Source organism: Urocampus carinirostris, chromosome 7 (genome assembly GCF_059441175.1).
Source record: "Urocampus carinirostris isolate Australia breed hairy pipefish chromosome 7, RoL_Ucar_1.0, whole genome shotgun sequence".
Classification (NCBI taxonomy): Eukaryota; Metazoa; Chordata; class Actinopteri; order Syngnathiformes; family Syngnathidae; genus Urocampus; species Urocampus carinirostris.
In genome coordinates, this window is record NC_142355.1 from 16,786,288 (window position 1) to 16,806,697 (window position 20,410).

The 20,410-nt window shown below is 39.7% G+C and overlaps 1 protein-coding gene across 3 annotated transcripts in view; it reads right to left on the reverse strand.

Moving 5' to 3' along the window:
• Positions 1-20,410, reverse strand: part of wwox (WW domain containing oxidoreductase) — a 295,918-nt gene that overhangs the window by 249,278 nt on the left and 26,230 nt on the right. For all 3 annotated transcript variants that reach the window (XM_088339909.1, XM_088339911.1, XM_088339910.1), the window contains exon 5: positions 15,483-15,589. In XM_088339909.1, coding sequence (XP_088196035.1) covers positions 15,483-15,589 — 107 coding nt within the window. The remainder of the gene's footprint in view (positions 1-15,482; positions 15,590-20,410) is intronic.

Sequence of the window (20,410 nt, forward strand, 5' to 3'; positions counted from 1 at the left end):
CTTTCGGCATTATCGTTAGTTTTGGAATAAATATCTAACTCGATTCGATTCAATGGAATGTCCATGATGTAATGAGGCCATTTTTGCTGACATTCAAAGAATTTGAAGACGGCCAGAGGACGTATTAGTGAGTCACCTCGGCTTTATAGTTTTCAGGTACAGTATCTTGTTTCACACTGAAAGTTATGTTTCTCCGATACATATATTCTGATAGGGTCCTCATCGATTGAATCCCATGAATTCAGGCTGTCAAGTGATTAGTGGCATGACGTATTTCAGTGACTGGTGACATCGTACAGACAGGTGTTTGTTTATCAAAAGTCCAACGGCCTACCGGCGGTCCGGCGGAACATTAGGGGTTAATGTACCATATATTATTAAAACTCTTTCTGTGTACTGTCTTTCTTTCTAAATATCTCATGTTCCAATGTGGCTTATAGTCAGGTGTGGCTTAAGTTTGCACAAAATGTTTTTTCCTTAAAAAAAAGTACTGGGTGCGGCTTATAATCAGGTGCGCTATCTAGTCCGAATTTTACGGTATATATTTTATTTAGCTCATCACACAAAGTAACTGGTTGACCGGTTTCATTTAAATACAATGAAAAAAAAACTACTACACTGTTAATTGTTCTAGTTTACTACTTTATTGGTATTACATTTGAATCATATAATCAAAACACTAAGATATGATTCATTAATTAATATAGAAGTGTTAAACATATTTTAGCCTTCATTTGGGGCAAACTATGGTAAATAATGCATAGCAATTTCAATTTAGTTTTTAGTTTTATTCATCCGTTCATTCATTCATTTATCCATTCATTCATTAACTGCACTGCTTATCCACAGTAGAGTTGCGGGGGTGCTGGAGCCCATACCAGCTATCTTCAGGCAGTGGGCGGGGGACAACCTGAACTGGTTGCCAGCCAGTCGCAGGGCACATAGAGAGACAACTCACTCGCTCACTCACGCCTAGGGACAATTTGGACCGGCCAATTAACCTGAAATGCATGTTTTTGGAATGTGGGAGGAAACTGAAGTGCCCGGAGGAAACCCACGCAAGCACGGGGAGAACATGCAAACTCCACACAGTAAAGTTCAATATCATGACCTCAGAACTGTGTAATTTGGCAGTTTTGATTTTTACTTTCAAAGAAATAAATATAAAGAAATCTAAATACATTGGAGGAACAAAGTAATACAACACGATAGAAGTAAAAACAATAACATAAATATTTTAATTTTTAAATAAAACATTTTTCACAAAATAATTGGTTTCTTCAAACAGGGTTCATTCACTTTTTTCATAACCAAATTCAAAATGCATTTATGAAGACATAGATTTAGAGTAAATTGTGAATATATATGTGGATCTGAACAATATATGTGTAAATATTTGCGATAAATGTACCCAAATATAGGTGTTGGATAAAATTCTGGTAATATGTAGCTTACATTTTCAGTTGCAGGAAGTACTTTCAACTACAATTTACCAGTAGGAAACACTATTTATTGGTAATCCTTGCACCAATACACATTTAATTTTGCCCCACTTAGGTGTAGCATACACCTGTCCTCTTGGGTGCAACACATAGGCGGCAATGACGCTTCATAGGAGAATTCCCTACAAACTAATACCAACTCCCGTAAATCCTGAGGGAAGAAATGCAATGGCAAAGGGAAGCCAACAGAGAGTAGTCTCGGCATATTTTTAAGCAGAGCTGTTCATAAATATGGCAAGCATTTCGAAGCACTTCACTCAAAATTCAAGCACTTTTCAGTCTTGAAAATCAGAGTTCGAAAAATGCTACTGATCTATCAACTGCTTATTCTGTAAGAGACAATAATTTAATGGGAAAAAACTAAAACTTCATTATGACTTTAACAATAGAATTCCCTACTTTATATGCACATAATGTCTGACCCTACTGTATGTTTTAAAATCAAATGTGGCCCTTGTGCAAAAAGTATACGCGAGTCGAATACCCACTTGCATAAACGTTGATGGAAAAAATATTTTATTCTCAACATGCTTCTTTAATAATCCCACAAACTGAATTGTAAAGAACCCCTTGGTGGTATATTACAGTAAATCCCACTGTTGCTCTTCGCACAAGCTTTTGCTGCAGGTTGGAGCCAAAGAGCTTTTCAAATTCCAATTTACATGCAGCAATTCCACCGTATATCCCTCCCATCTTTGCCGTGTCAAGACAATATAAATTGTACAATTGGGTGTGGGCAAGATAGCTTTGTATTCTCAGCTGACAGACACACAACACAGGGCAAAAAGCACATAAATAAATAACCAAGTACAACCCTGATGGAAAGGACTCCCTGGGGAAGCTGACGCATGCAACTTAGACAAGATAAGGTGACGGTACGACATAATACCAATATAGTCTGAGGACTTTTCAAAATAAGTAGAAGAATCACAGACGAATCATTTCAACTGGATTTAACTAAGCTTCCTTTATCAGTGATGCATCAGCAACACTACACAAATACTATTATAGTCTAGGCCTCCACATCCATGCTTGGTTGTAGAAGTCCCAGTCTTTGGCACAATGACCGAATGTGTAAATTATTGTTTAAGTTTCTTTCTCACAAGAAGTGTGGACTTAAGCAACTCTGAGACCTATTAATGCAAACAAATTACCAAAAACAGACTGATGAGGCCAAAGCCAAACTCTTTTTAATTGAAATGTTCCCATTAACTCTTGAAAAATATCTGTCACTCGTCAAAAATGGTCTTTAAATGTAACCTTTGCAGACAAAGACATCCATCCATCCATTATCTTCAACGCTTATCCTCAGTAGGGTCGCGGGGTTGCTGGAGCCCATTCCAGCCATCTTTGAGCAGTGGGCAGGGGACACCCTGAACGGGTTGCCAGCCAGTCGCAGGGCACACAGAGACAGAAAACTCACTTGCTCATTCACATCTAGGGACAGTTTGGACCGGACAATTAACCTGACAAGTATGTTTTTGGAATGTGGGAGGAAACCAGAGTGCCCAGAGGAAACGCACTCTTTATACATTTTCACCTGTCTCACGCTTACCTTTCTGCTAAAGTGCCCTCTCCAGCCAGATCAATGTACAAACCACAAAACTTTGAGAACAAAATTGCAACTAATAATCCACAATAATTGGTAAGATAAAGGCCAAGAGTACAAATAAAGATGAAACAATTCACATTTTCAACTTTTCCTGCTTTCAAATATGCAACAGCGGAATACGGCAACCAAAAGCTCAGCGTCCTTGGGACCCTGGAGGGAGCTACAGGCAACCAGGTCAGCATTTCCGATGTGTCACTTCCCGTCGGCCTCAGTGGGAAGAGTGTGGCGTGGCACACTGGCCAGCGGGGGAAATGCGGCCTGTCAGGCTGCCACGGGTGGTTATTTACAAAGCAAATAGACAAATACAGGCAAACGCGTACACATACAGAACATCAACTGGTACTCCTTTCTTCCTGCACACACGCTCAGGTTAAAGGGGTTAGTGAGGGTAACCTTACCTTAGGTTTCAAGTGATGGACTTATCTTAACCAGTCCTCTAACAATAAAGTCGATTTCAAGGAAAACTATTCTCAGAGTCACAGGTTAAATCAATTTACAGTTCACAGTTGTACATGACCAAGACTCCCCTTAATGTCAACTAAGAAAACATTAAAAAGGAAGTACATAATTAGGATCTGTTTACAATAACATGCTGTATGGGCTCAATGAATTAAAAACACGGCATTTTGATTAAGATTAGGTTTTAAAATGGGCCAAATGAGAACACCCAGCTGATTGAATCAATCTCAGTTTTACCGATTGTTGCACAATAAAGATAATTAGGCCTATCACAAATTACCTGCTTTCTAAAAAATAGCCAAGACTGGTTCTAAGAGTGACTGTGATGTCGTTTAGTTTTACAAATAAGAAACTTTCAACAAAAAAAGGTGAGTCATTGGGGAAGGGCTTAATCCACAGTGACCTTAAGCCAAATTATGCAACAATAGACATATTTTCACTGTATTCTGAAGTGATTTCTAATTCAAGGAAAATATGTGTATTTGTAGGTATCCTATGGTCAAACAGCATGTGTTCAGGTGAGCACCACAACAGTATTGCATTTTGTTCACTTTACAATAGTTGCAGAAGGCTGTGTTACTGTGCTGGACCGCAAATACCATTCTCAGAAAAGAGTATTGTAAATGCGTTATTATCCACAAAAAATAATCCATCTGATATTACAAAATGGTGTGTTATGCCTATGCCCTCTATGCCCTCTATTCTTTGGCAATTCCCTTGTTTGCCTCCGATGTATCGGACCACAACACCTAGAAGGATAAGCGTGTTTATATGTACCTAAAAAAAATCCACTGAATACAGCAGTGGTGGCGCTGTCTCAGGCACAGAGTATGAAAGTGCAAAAATTTCTCCCTACTGATATTCTCCTTAGCGTATAATTTACATCTAAGCTGTGATTACAATTATAAGAGAAAATACTGAGATCAGGGGATCTGTTTTTATCCACATCACTAGTAGTGAATAGTAGGCAGGGCTTTGGGCACGTGGCTCGTATAGGAACAACAAAATAAGTGGGGCAAACGTGAGCACAGAATCTATAGTAAAATTATTTTTGCAATACACCATGTCTGGAGAAAAAAAAATGTATTGGACATTACCCAGAAATGGAGAAGGAAATATTCAAGTGGTTTGAACACAAAAGACAAAATTAATATGAAGTACCTTGGTTGTGTTAGTTTGCAAACGCTCAAGATTGCACAAGCCAATAAATAGGAAGGTTTCAACGCTCGACACGTTGGTGTACACGTTATCTTTGATTTATTTTAATATGTGGCTATTTTTAAGCAGTTTTAGGGGATCTACTTCAATGTCAGTATATATGGTAATGTGTAACGACAGAGTTACTGTCAGAGTAATGCGCTACTCTTGGGTGTCAGTAATGTGGCGGGCAACACAATTGATTTTTGAACAAAGCAACAAGTAACTGGAACGAAATGTTGTTTTTTCAGTAACGCACTGAACACTGGTTACTTGGCATCGGTTACAAGAACCACAAGTCAAACAATCGGTCCATTGCTATTTTCCTTTTTGTAAGAATGTGCCAGCATGACTGTAGTCCGCCCCTCTGACCCGTGTTAATATTGCTGCTTGACATTGAAAGCACCGGACTTTCTCCCTGCAAGCAACCCCAGTAGACGGCAAGCTTTTGCCTAATTGGTTCCATAGCAGACTCTGACAGCACAAAACTCTCCACAGCGGCCACACCACAGCCATGTTAATAATACAGCACCTCTCACCCCACCCCTCTGCCCCGACCCATCTAATGTCCCACACACACTCAACAAAAACAAGCACAGCAATCAGTGACTGCCTTACTAATTAACACTCTAACAAAGAACCTCATTAGAATGCCTTGTCAATTGGCATAGTAGGAAGGACTGGGGGATTATTTTGGGGGGATAAAAATTACATTAGGAAATGTATGCATTTCGCATGCAAGTCAGGACTAAAAGGCCCAGCATGCAGTGACCCGCCCCTCGGGATTTTGTTTCAACCCTAGGAGAAAAGGGAAAGAGTCAAAGATGAGCAGACATTGGCAGACAATCAGGAAAACTGCATCAATGTCACTTGGTTGTGGTAAACTGGAGAAATGACATCATGAAGGAGCAGCAGAGGAAGGAAAAGGGGGTGTGTATGTAAAGTGTACAGGAAAAAAGTTGTCATTGTTTTTCCCACTGAGATGCTACCTGACAATTATAGTGTCAGTTAGGTTATATTATCGTCCCTTAATTAAACCATTATTGGTGGAAGCAATTTTTGAAATTGGCAGATTGAGTTTATTGGGTTTATTATTTAGGCGGCACGCCAGCTGGGTGGTTAGCACGCAGCCCCACAGTGCAGGTTCAGGGTTCAAGTCCAGCTACCGCAGCCTCCCCGTGTGGAGTTTACTGCGTGGGTTTCCTCCATGTTTCCTCCCACATTCCAAAGACATACATGTAAGGTTAACTGAGCGAGTGTGTCGTCTCTCTGTATACCCTGCAAATGGCTGGCAACCAGTTTAGGGTGTCCCGAAGATGGCTGGGATGGGCTCCAGCACCTCCGCGACCCTGTTGAGGATTAGCGGTGTAGATAATGGATGGATAATGGATCTGATGTTTGAGTTCCAGCAAACTCTGCACAGGAAAGCTGGTAATTGTATTTGAACCCCCAACCTCAGAATTGTGCTCAGCTGTCGTGCCGCTGGGCAATTTATTTCTTTGGAAAATACTTAGATTCAAACGTTTGCATGATTTAAATATTATTTACAATATTCCATAATGGTTTTTAAGGAAGTTCTCGATGCAAAAAAAGCACATTTTTTTTAATGTGATGATGATATCAAATCAAGCCTTTTCCTGGGTCATCTATGACCCTAGTGCCATCTATGACCCTAGTGGTTAGGATCCAGTGCCTTCACCACCACGACCTGGGTTTCGATATCCCGTTGCTTCCAATGCTGTGCAGATGTGGTCAGCAATATATTTTGAGTTATCAAACATTGCTCAAATAAAGTAATGAACCGTCTGAATTTCCAACATGTCTGTGACCAACAATGCTTAATTTGAGCTGAGAAAAAGTGAAACATGTCTCAATTTTTCATCAAACCCCCCCAAAATGAGCTCATCTACATCATATGACTACTTGAAAAAAAATCAAATGTAGCAGAACATCCTGTTAAGTGTACTTTTTTTGTTTCGGTGTGACTGTTCTCAAGAGTGCAGGCTAAGGGGCGTGGAAGGATAAGCCCTGTGACCCTGCTCTTCCTTACTGCCACTGTCTGTCCTGACCTCCCCATTATCTCGCCGTGACCCCCTCCCCCCATTATTATTCCGACTGTCAGAACACGGCGCTACGCTGCTTGCTCAACGGCGGCGAACGGCCGCTCAGGCCGCAGCGAGCGTGGAGGAAACGAAAGAGGCAGCTCAGAGTAATGGCTTAAGCATTGTGGTTAGAGGTGAGAGGTCCCCTGCAATCGGGACAACAGTTCCACTCCTGGCAACCGGAGCGGAACTCGGGAGGGACACCTGGAAGTAGATATGATGACCTTTTGTACGGCGGACCCCAAAATATACCCTCTTATCACGACGACCTTAGCGCAAGAGCATGGGAAGGCGAGCCAACTCCATCCATCATCTTAAAGATTAATCCTCCTCTCTATTCTGCAGCGGAATCTATTAATAATGTCAGCACAGGGACAAAGACTGATTCGGATATTGGGACTTTTATTCATCAACCTGTATATAGGGGGGGGGTTCCTTGCGAATACAGCAAGAGGACTTGGAGGACTCTGCAAATGCTGCTGGAATCTCCAAAATCCAAGGTCTTTAATGCCACTATTCAGAATTTGAATAATGCAATTAAATCAGAGCAAATCTGAAAATGTGATTTACCTAAATGGGGGTATGTAGCATTTACTAGTTAAACCTTGTGTTGTTCTCATTTTAAGGACGATTTGGTACTTTTTATACAGCTTACATGGAAATTTGAATAAAACATTTCATTATTTCTACTGCTGGGACCAATCTAGGATTTTTAATGCTGTTAAGACCAATCTAGGAACAGTCATAACATTTAAAGTAAAATCAAATAATATTTAGGAGGTTTTTTTGTTGGTTTTCAGCAACAAAGTCATTTTGACCCAAGGACAAGAGGAAGACTGAAAGGGCATAATATTGTTTTTCCTGGACCACACTTAAAGAAAGTCAATTTTAGACAGGATGAAATATTCATCATGCAAAATCAATATCAACAATTTAGTCATCGCTGACTATTTGATTTTCATAAGAAATGTATGGTTTTGTATTGCATTTCCATTTTTCCTGTTGCTAAAAGTTGATTGGATTAGGTTGGTCTTATGAGAAATGTATTCAGGAACTGCTAGCAAGTGACCATCCTTAATTTTCTAAAGCTGACAGCTGACAGTTAATGTTCAAGCCCTTAAAAAGACAATTTGCATTATTTGACCACTAGATGTCAATGCATTGTGTTCGCCTGCTAAAAAGCACAAGAAAAAAATACAAAGTATGGAGACTCAAAGTGACGAAAAAGCACAATTTTTCCTTATAGATTTTCCTTTCATAATGTTTTTGGTTTTCGGGTAACCGCAACAGCAATTTGGCGAACAATTATGTCAGCTCCCTCTAGATGAAGCTCATGTTAGGCAAAGTAAATGGAAATTTCTAGACCTATAAGTATCATTTAATATGCACATTTGTGAGATAGCTCATTCATGTTTTTTTGGTGATAATTCTTTAAAAATGATTTCAATGTTTTGTTACCACTAGAAGGAACTAAATATTACACACGGTCCCTTTGAAACAGATTTGGTTGTCAGTATCAAGTTTTTGTATATATTTGATAGCTGTACAATGTTTATTTCGTCATTTTTCAAATTATTTAATTTCCTCAAAAAATCTATCTTAAAGGCCAGTAGGTAGTGTTGGCTAATATGTTGATGCTAACTGGGTTAAAAATTGATCTTATAATAGTTTTAAGTTTTGCAAAGTATTCAATAATTAAAAATCAGTTTTAAAGGAAAGAGCCACCGAAATCTCAACTTTATACGTCTGAAAGCTCATTTCATCTGTTGAAATCAGACTGCTATGTGTGAAAAGAACAGAATAATACTACTTTACACTACATGTGTAACTCATGGCCTGCCCGCCACATCATTTTATGTATTCTGCTAAACAATGCTGAGAGAGGCACATGAGAAAATTGAGCTGCATCATGTCAAACAATGACTTGCAGTTTTCAATATGTCACACTGGAGGTCGCCAACACCAAGTGCCACACGCAAAGCACCCACTGTTGATGTATTTGTTGACTACCATTAGTCAACCAAAAAACATGTCATTGTACCTAAAATAAAGGTCGTAAGGCAATACAGTTCTTCAAAAAGAACCTGGGTGTCTTTGCAGGAGGCTGTCACTTTTAATCAATATGAAATCTGACAGCTTAGTCCCCATATTCAGGTAAACATTTTCAGACGAAACTAAAAAGCAGAAGGACATATAAATCATTAATTCAATCATTTAAATTTGTGTTTGTATGCTATTTTGTTGGACAGCACGGCGGCGCAGTGGTAAGCGCATGAGGTCAAGAGATGAGACCTCCTGTGTGGAGTTTGCATGTTCTCCCCGTGCTTGAGTGCGTTTCCTCCGGGCACTCCGGTTTCCTCCCACATTCCAAAAACATGAATGTTGGGTTAATTGGTCCAAATTGTCCCTAGGTGTGAATGAGCGGGCGAATTGTCTGTCCCTGTGTGCCCTGCGACTGGCTGGCAACCAGTTCAGGGTGTCTCCTGCCCACTGCCCAAAGATAGCTGGGGTAGACTCCAGCACCCCTGCGACCTTACTGAGGATAAGTGGTGCAGATAATGGATGGATGGATGGACGGGTGGATGCAACTTTTTTCACTTTCCAGTCTGCATGAGTTTCATCGATTTAAATTAATTAAATTGTCCATCCATTGTTCATCCGTCCATTTTCTTCCACAGGGGCCTCAGCAGGGAAGCCCAGACCTCTCTTCATCCAGCTCATCTGGCGGGATCCCGAAGCGTTTCCAGCCCAGCCGAGAGACATAGTCTCTCCAGCGTGGCCTAGGTCATCCCAGCGCCTTCTGCCGGTGGTACATGCCCGAAAAACCTCCCGAGGGAGGCGTTCAGGAGGCATCCTTATCTGATGCTTGAGCCATCTCAATCGGCTCCTCTCAATGCGGAGGAGCAAGAGCTTTACAGCAAGTCCCTCCCTGATGACCGGAGGAAACTCAAAACAAGCGGCTGAATTCAATTGTTTTTATTTTGTTTTGTTTTTTACAAATGCACGGTTCATAAACACTACAAATGATTAAATGTTGGTGTAGGAAAAACTATAGAAGAAAGAAAACCTCGATATTGGTTTTATAATTTTACATCCAACTTCCCTGAATGATTTAATTTTGAGCTTCCAAAAAGACGCTAATCTTTCTAGCTAAGGTGCAGATTTTATGCCATAAACAGGGATCAGAATGGAGATTTTCAATTTCAGCTGAAATAGCCAGCGTCCAGGAATAAACCAGGGCGGCAAGATAAGTTCAAATGCAGTTCAGTCCCTGCAGCTTGTGCGACAATGCGGCCAATTTTTCTAACGGCCGCCAGGGTGCGCCAGAGCAATAAAGGAAAGAGTGAGACAGTCGGATTTTGAATTTGTTTGCTACGCAAGAGAAAAAGTGAAAAAGTCGGAATGCCTTTGGGGTTCAAAAACAGCGGAAATCCGCGGATCCGCGGAAAATTCTGATCCCTGCATAAATTTAGGAGTTCGCCCTCCAAGATAATATTTTCTACCATCTGGACCCTGAGCTAAAATGAGTTTGACACCCTTGCTTTACACGGAAACTACGGCCTTGGGTCCCTAAGTTATGTCATTTATAAAACAAGCCACTATTGTACTTGGGTCCAAGAATTTGCTCCTTTCCTAGACACTGCACCCTAGCATTCTTGCACAGTGAAGTCAGCCCCAGGGGCATCGTTCAATTAGAGGTTGAGTTGAAATTAAACACTGGAAATCTACTCTTCCACTTCACACTTCCTTTCCTTTTCCATCCTTGCCTCCCACCGCTTTAGCTGGCTCGCCCTCCTCTTCCGCTGCCGCTCTCTGTAATCAAGCCAGCACTAATGGCTTATTTTTTCTGCTCCAGCAGCCGCATTTCACTTGTTTATTTACCTGCACTCATAAATCTGCGGACGAGTCGCAAGCGCAGCGATATTAAAGCAATAATCTCGGGTAATTATCAGATGCTCCCTCTCACCCTCTTGCCCCGCTACCCCGGACGCTTGTTCAAATCTCCTGAATAAAATTATTTCGATACCGGGGAGCGCACACACGAATGAAGCGTGAGGTATTTAAAATGTCTTGCTGTCATTCAAGCAACAGTTAAATAATTGATCGTTTTAGATGTCAGCAAAAATACTTCCGTAAATGAGATATGTTTAATCCTCTTGCGACTTGTGTCAGAAATTGAGGAATTACTTGTCGAGATCCAAGTAATCATATCGAAAAAAATATATAGAGGAAACAGTAGCTGCAAAAATATTATTTTTTTCATTTTTACTGAATGCGTCAATAAAGTTGGTCAATTAATCATTTACTTGCATTTCATTCCTTGTTATTTTAGATGGGTTGTTTTCTCAAATTAACAATATAAAAAAAAAAAAAAATACAATCCATTCAGTGCCATATTACATTTTCAGAAGCATTGTCCGTTAGTGCCAAATTGTAAAAAATATGTTGTTGTTTTTTTGTTTTATCTTAAAATGCTATTATATAGGCTTTGGCGCAGTTAGTAAGTATCAAGCCTCTGGGAATGAGTCCAGTACGAAAAAGCAGCGTTACAGGACAGAAGAGGCTTTGATCAGATATTTGTCCACACATCCAGCAAGCCCACCCTTTTTTGTGTTGCTTCCTGTATCCAGTGTAGGGCCAATAAGCCCAACACAACGACTTCTCTATTCTTCTTTTTCTTTTTTATGTTGGTCGCGGACCCGAAAGAGATTTCCCCTTTTTCTTTTCAACTGGACTATCGGACTACATACGTCTTGTTTGATCATGACCACATTTTCCCCTTTTATTTTTCCATTATTACAGACAGAACTGAACATTCACATTCCACCGCAGTTCAAATAACTCAGGCCATTGGAATGGGTGGGATGACTTTGCCCCCTGATGGACAGTTCCTGGATGTACCCAGGTCTCCCCACAGAGACCAAAAATCTGCAGTGAATTACAATAAAGTCTGATTTAATTAAAACATTCATGATTATGAACACATTTTCAACATGTTACCTTCCCTTCGGGGATGAACAAAGTATCTATCTATCTATCTATCTATCTATTATGTTTATGTATTGTAATGCTAGATGTAATTCACCCTTGTCATCTTGAAAGGGGGATTACCACTTGTGAGGTCCCTTCTCAAGGTTTCTCTTTTTCCTCACGCTGAGCCCGCATGTTGGTTTAAGATCAGTTAATTGTGTCATTGTAATCCTGTGCAGTCCTTTGAGACATTTTTGTGATTAAGGGCTATATAAATAAATGTGACTTGACTTGAAATGTGACATGAATACATCATGAGAATGATATCACGTGTTAATAATGTGTGTCAGGTTGGGATATTCATACTTCCAGCTATTCTGTTTTAATCTTACGTGAGGTTTATCCCCTGATTTATAAACTGGTTAACCCATGGAACCCACCGAGAAAGTGTGAGCTTTCCCCCAAATCACGCATCCGGGATGTGATTTGTAAACCCATGTCACTGGTCCTTTAAAAGCGAAAGGCGGACGGGATTCACTCTCTCTTTTTACCAGCAGGGCAACAAAGCGAAGTACCACAAAGTACACGAAGAATTGCTGTAACCGCACGTATTCTTGCACTGCAAGCTTGTTAGACCCGGACTGCCTTTTTTGCTGTGTATCGGCCAAGCTGTGAAACTTCAGGGCGTAAAATAACTCAAGAAGGTGACTGTTTCGATTTTCAAATGTCATGCTGTTTGGTTCTTTGGGCTGGGTAACTTTAACCAAATAGCGTATACGAATGGATATCCTAAATTAATCCAATCAAAATTGAAGTCCTATTAACTTTTGATAATATAGATTTTTCCTGAATCCCTTCCTCCGACCCACGTGACACTTGCCATCAGTTCAACACCCATTGAAAAAAAATCGCCGAAGCAGAGAGTGATGACATGTTGTGCAAGTCCGCGATCGACATGATTACAGAAATCGTGTGATCATGTCACCAGAAATGTCTAGAAAATTTCATGCATGCCATATGCAGTTCGGTGTTGTTGCATTTTTTTTTATTTTGCAGGCAAAGTGTGCCCTTGTGTTCATGGAGAGCATTCTATATATATTGGAATTAACACGTTGACGTGGATGGATGGTGTTATGAGTGCACTGCAGGAAAGAGGTCTAAATCTAGTGGAAGCTATAGCTCTTGTTGGTGATAGGAATGAGTGGAGAGGTGTTGTAAAAAAATAGTGGGATGTTTGGACGCGTTCTAAGGGATGGGCAGGGCACCTGTATGATGCGGCAGGGGTAAACCAGTGAAAGCTGTCGCGCCCTGCTGTTGAAAAAAAGAGTGTGTTGTGTCACCCTGACCCGAGTGACATGACCGCTTTCTTGTGTCCCGTTTTCATCTGGAGGGACGAAAGAATGACCAACTTGGGTGCCGAGGTGCTTAACTTGTTTGGGTGTTCGAGCATTTGGGTTGGCCATGGTACAAAAATGTTTGTGTGTTTTTTTTTTCCCTTTTATTGTTTTCTTTGTTTTTGTGTGTGTTTGTCTCGCTGTCGGTCACCCCTCTTGAAGGATATGACCAAGGTAGATAGATGGATAGATAACACAAAAGAAAAAAAGGAACCAAAATGAAAGTTCAGTTTGAAATATATCTGTTCACAAAAAGCTGTTTTTTTCTCAGATGTTTTCTTGGAAAGGAGTATTTTCACGAAACTTAGCAATGTTCAACTGTTGTTTTTGTTATTGCAACATCCATTGCACCCTGGTCATCCAGGAAGGGGGATTACCTCATGTGCAGTCGTTTCTCAAGGGTTCTTCATTTTCCATTATGTTGAGGTTTTTAAGTTTTTCCTTGCCCTCATGTAGGTTTTACATCAGGGCATGGTGTAATAATAGTCTTGAGGTTTGCAATAATCTGTGGCCTGTGCAGATCTCTGATACGCTTAAGGGCTATACAAATAAAATTGACTTGACTTGTTTTCTAAACAATGGTAAAAGCTAGAAACAAACCTTTTTTCTAATGAAAGATGAGGGTTGAAGCTTTCCTTTGATATGTTTTATGCCTATTTAGTTAAAAAACTTAATTTTCTGTAGGCATTCAAAATAGAGTCAAAATGGCCAAAAAATGGCTAACTATTCCCAATTAGAAAAACATTAAATGAGTTGAGACACTTGTTTTGACGTTTCTCACACAAACTTTTATTTTACGGGAAATGGGGCAGTCATGCATGTAACCCAAACGCCAGTTATTCGGCGATCATTGGGCGGAAGACGTAAGGCAGCAGTCTGGCGTAGAATGACAGGAAGCCATAGGCCGACTAGATCGATACCAATTATACGAACAGATATCGGACAGGAACAGACAGGATTGATATCAAACACTGGAGATCTAAATTAAACAGGACAAACCAGACGGGAACGAAACTGGAGATGGATATTAAACAGGAGAAAATAGACGGGAACAATACCGGACAGGAAACCCAAGCAGGAAACCGGACAGAGTCAAAACCCACGTCTTGCGGGTGCAGATGTTCGTTGACGGACTGACAAAGGGTGAGTGAAAGCACTGAGCTTAATTAGGAGGGAAGCCAATCAGTCAACGAGCCGTAGCTGGCACCAAACGGGCGGGGCCAATTGGGTGCCCCGGGCAACCGTGACAATACCAGCCTTTAAGGTAAGGCTATTTGCCATTCTAGCCATGTTAGATGATACATAATATATCAATTACATTTAATTGGCCATTTATAAATCAGGAATTACAGGAGTGTCACATTTCCATTAAATAGTGGCACTATTGAGAAATATTTTTAATAGGATTTAAAAGCTATTTCTTTAGATTTTTCAGTATATTTTTCACACTTATGAGTGTGGGCGCCATGGCAACCGTGACACAATATTGTTTTTTTAATTCTTATAATTACTACGAGGCCTAAATGATACACAATGTCCCTTCAAAGATTTTTGAAAACAAATTGAAATGTTCTTATTTGACAACCCCATGTTTCATTTCAGCATGAGAAAAATATTTAATTTCATTTAACAGAGGGGAATTATAGTTATAGTTAGAAAATTCAAATTACAAGTCTTTTAAATAATTTGAATCCATAAGTATCACACAAATCCATCCATCTATTATCTGCACCGCTTATCCTCAGTAGGGTTGCGGGGGTGCTCGAGCCCCACCCAGCTATCTTCAGGCAGTGGGCAGGGGACACCCTGAACTGGTTGCCAGCCAGTCGCAGGGCACACAGAGACAGACAACTCACTTGCTCATTCACACCTAGGGACAATTTAGACCGTCCAATTAACCTGACATGCATGTCTTTGGAATGTGGGAGGAAACCGGAGTTCCTGTAGGAAACCCACGCAAGCACAGGGAGAACATACAAACTCCGCACAGGAAGGTTCGATCTCACGACCTCAGAAGTGTGCCGCACACGCTCTAACCACTGCGCTGCCGTGCTGCCTTAAAAAACAAATAATTGATAATAAAAATATCATAGATTCTCAAAAATCTAATGAGGAGAGTGTATAGTTATAAAAGTTGACTCTTAAAAAGAAATGTTTGCACTAGCAGAAATGGTTTTGCCATGATAAATAATATGAAACATGAAATGAATGATATTAAATAATACATTGAAAATTAGGGACTTACCCATTCATCCTGTATGCTGCTGACGGCCTTGTTGGCCCGGGACAGGTTACGGCAGGCCAGAATGACTCGGGCACCATGCAGTGCAAAAGACCTGGCGGTTTCAAAGCCTGGCGGACAGAAAGGAAACATTTGATTTGATTATTTTATGAGATGCTTCAAAGGGGAAGATAAGTGATGCACAGAGGTTGGATCAAATGCAGGAGAAGGAAAAGCCAGTAAGAATCGCTATCAAGTTTTCATGTAATTTATTTCACAGAGTGAGCCCAGTGGTCTCGGCGCAGAGAGCTAATCATTTCTCTCAGAAGTGATGACACTGATTGAATCATTGTGGTTATAGTCTAGTTCCTCTTGCCCGAGAAGATAAAGTCGAGGATGTGACCCCGGGCTCTGAAGTAGGTATCACTCCACTCTTTATGTCGGCTTGTTATCAAACGAGGGGGTAGTCGCATATTAATTATGTGGGTAATTATACATTGACGGAGTTAATTATGACAAACATGTCCAATAATAGAGAGTCAAACGTACAATCAAACACAAAGTGAACCTTTAGAATGGTGACAGTTGGCGGCATCAAAGGCCTTCTGATAAGGCCACAGTTCCGAAATGGAATGCGGTCGACTGATAGCGGGAGAATTTATCAGTCCGAGACTACCACGCTGCGTGGCTCCAGCCAAATCGAACGCTACTGATAAAAGTGACAAAAACTAAAAGATATAAGGCAGAGAAGTTCATTTCCAAATTACAAGTCTTAAATGGGTCATTTCCAGCTGTAGGTTGGATTCATACTAGTGCAACTTTGACCATATACGGTAGTCACTCGTGTTTTTGCGGGGGTTGCATACCGGAAAGGTCCCGCAATAGGCAAAACCTTATTTATTTATGTATCAAACCAAAGAACAAACCGGATTTACAAGCCCAATTATTTGTTTAACAAATAAAAGTACTTTATATTTTTTTTTTACAAATAACTTCTGTACCATCAAATTACAATTAAAAATATATATTTATATATTATTCACCTTATTTCAAAAATGTTTTATTTAAGTACACTATCCACTTTACTGTGATAGTCATTGTTTTTGCTGCCACTTAGCGGTCAAAATGTTCTATGAGCGCATTGCCGCAATCCATTGATTAATTCAGATTACTGTGCTGTTTTCTTGTCATTTTAACGATGACGTCATTTTCAAATAAATTATATATAAATGGTGTCCGGATCTGTTTTTGAATTTCATAAAATTGTCCCCCTTGATAAGTACCACTACAACAGACAAATGCCATATGAGTTTATTTTGAAGTGACAGTGTGTTGTTTGACCACATCTGGTGGTCACTGTGTTGTGTTTTGCAACTGAGAACACCTCAGTTGGAACTGTTTAAATTTCGTATTGAAACACACTTATATTATTTAGCTTATGAATGACCTATATTTCATGTTGACAATATCCGTGTATTATTTGTTATAGGAACATCCATTGCAGCCTGGTCATCCTGGAATGGGGATTTCCTCATGTGCGGTCCCTTTTCAAGGTTTCTTCATTGACTTCATGCTGAGGTTTTGAGTTTTTCCTTGCCCTCATGTAGGTTTTAGATCAGGGGATGATGTAATAATAGTTTGTGGTTTGCAATAATCTGTGGTCTGTGCAGCCCTATGAGACTAATATACATATGAACATGACTTAAATAATTCACATAATATTTTGTCATGGTATAGCATAGTGGTCTTAGTATTTTGTCATGTGGACGTTAAGAATAACTGCATTTACTTTCCTGTCGGCAACCCAAAATGTTGAAAGAACCATATTAAACCAAAAAAAGATATATGTCTGGAGCTGCAAAAAAAGTAAAAGCCTTACACAAGACTTATAAAGAAGGAAACACATACTGTATCTGTTTATATGTATTGCAAAATTTAAACAACGTGTCTTATTTGCCCTTTCTCAGAGCAACTGAAGAGCGTCAAAGCACCACGTCTGGCTCCAAAGCAAGTTAAGAAGGTCGAGAAGTTTGTTGGCGATAGAAAGCATCTTCCTTTGGCTTTTTGCCATGGCCGCCACTGCTTTTGTCGCTCCAAAGCGTATTGTTGACATGATGACTCCGATAAAAACTTGAAGTTGAAAAAATTTGCATATACTGTAAATTCCGGACTATAAGCCGCTACTTTTTTCCCAAACTTTCAACCCTGCGGCTTATTCAGTGATGCGGCCAATTTATGTAATTTTTCTTACGGCCGCCAGCGGCGCTCGAGTGCAACAGGTAAGATTTAGACTGCAACTTCTTAGCTTGTGCACAAATTAAGTTAGCGTAGACATATCCTCATCATGTAAATTGCAAAGAGAAAGGCACAGAAGGAACCAGAGCTACCGCACGTGAACTTTACTTTGCGAGCGTGAAGCTAGCGTGTTTTTGAATAAGGGAGCATGGGACGACGTCTCTATGACAAAGTCTCTTACCCATACTGAAGGAAGACGACTTTGATGACGTCAATTATAAGGAGGAAGATGAGGACGGTTTACCTTGCTCATTACAAGTACGGTATATTTTTTTAACAGAGTTGTTTACTGTGTTGCGAGCGTGTTGCTGGTAGCGTTGTGCTACCCTTCACAGGCACGGTTTGGGATGAAAGTTATAATATTATTATTAAAGCTTTGAAAACTCTCTCGGTGTACCGTCTTTCTTTGTAAATATGTGTAACCATGTATAATATGTATTTGCAACTGTATATTTTTGTAATGTATTTATTTTAGAAACCTATTCTGATATGTTTTGTACGAGCAAATGAGAAAGAAGGGGCGGGGCAAACGCGGGCTGACGGGAAGTGGAGTAAAGGTGAGACGTGTTTGTGGACGCGGCCGACAATAGTGGATATATATTTTTCCCCCCCTTACCTTTGGAAATATACACTTTTTTCCTTGGATTACTTTCAACGGGCACCCGGACTCTGCAGGTCTGCATTAAGTCTTAAGTACCGGTATCATTTCCGTTCATTCTGCCGGCTGTGTTTTTTGGACCGTATCGGGAATGGGTTAATTTCGTGTTTGTATTGCGTTTTTTCAATATGGGCGCATGCGGCTAATATACAGGTGTGGCTTGTTTATGTACAAAATCGGTTTTCCTCCCGAAATGTGGTGGGTGCGGCTTATAATCAGGTGCGCTCTATAGTCCGGAATTTACGGTACATAATGTAGGTTCGTCAAGCTGTTTTACGTATGTGTACAACTCAGACCGCAACGTCACTGACGTGCAGGCAGACACAAGCAGAAACGAGGACCAATCAGATGCAGAACACAAAGCACTATGAAATTCCATGAAGTAGCAAAATGGCCATAAGTAAACCACAATACAGCAGTGGTGTCTGTATTTTTTTTTTTTTCTTTTTTTTTTTTTGGTGTTGACTGCAAGTCTTGAAAGTGCTGGGGCAATTTCCGCTGCCACTAACAAACTGACTCAAATTCTCCCAGCAAACTCCTTTGATTGACAAAAAAATGTGGATGTGGTAAAGACGCTCCACCGCCAGGCAGGACAGTATCATAGGGCGGATTAATATGAACTGTAATTAGATTATAGGTCTTAATCTGATTTTCATTGAGGGCAAAACTGGGAGGCCTAATTGTGAAGAGAGTGTTAAAGACCAGTATCCATTAAAAACCAAAATTGGAACCGGATTGGAAGGCAACCGCGCGCTGACAAGTGAAGCATGGAATTAAATTATATGACTCGTTATTAGGTGAAATGGAGGGGACTGCGGTGGAGAACAGCAATCATTCTGCCTGCGGGAAATGGGGAAAATAAAAACAACAGCACGGGGGAGAAATAGTGAAGTGACACAGACACAGATTAAATACATAATTTGAATGGGCAGACAGGAAACGTGTATATAAACTCTCTGAAGAATGATATTTGGAACACTTTTGGTCAAACACTCAGTCTTTTTACGCAAAACCCCTAAAGTTATATTTAATCGCATTTATAGTTAAAACATTATACAATATATAGGTTGTTTTTATTTGGGACCGGAATTGTCCACTCCTCACTGTAAACTGGTTCAACACAATGTGTATTTTAAAAAGCTTAAAACAAAGGCTTAAGATGAGATTTAGGGCCAAAAGTGGCTGTCATTAGTAAATAGGCCAAAACCTCTAAGAAACACTTTATGTGGCATTATAGTTTCCAATTACAAAAAAAACTAAGTCTAAACACCACACAACAAAATAAATGCTTTTTATATTGTCAAATAATTGTGCTCATATAACGTATTTTTTTCTTTTATGATTGTTGGTCTTGTTCTTTGAATACAATTTAGAAAAAAAAATAGTTTAAATAAGCAAATATCATCATATTTTTTTCTAATCTTGAAAGGAAAAAATCCTAAAATGTGCTAAAACTTGCTTTATGATACAATTTTGCTTAATCTAATAATAAAATTCCCTTTTAACTGTAAAAACATCTTAAACTACACAAATGCAATTTAAAATAAGACAATATTTCTGTCAATACCGTAAAATTTTAATCTTTGTAGTGCAAAGGGTGATTAACTGTTGCAATGAAAATCTGGCATTATTTGATTTTACTGGTAAATGGGTACAAATGAAAAATGTTGATGATCAGTATTTTATGTATTTTCTATCATAAAAATGCTGGTTTTATGTATACAGTGTTTAAGGTATTTCCCTTTTAAATTCACTTTGTTGTTTTCTTTCTCAAAATCACCGTTTTTACATGTTCTGAATGTTCTAAACAATGAGTATGTAACGTATAACTGAGATAAGCGTCTGCAGATGCAGAGTGAGACACGCAATTATTTTGCCTCATGACAGAGGGCGATTCTGATAAGGCGTACATCTCATTCCTGAAAAAAATAGTGATAGTATAAGCTAGCTTTTCTTCATAATGAATGATTACCTATTTATCTATTATTATTCAAAAATG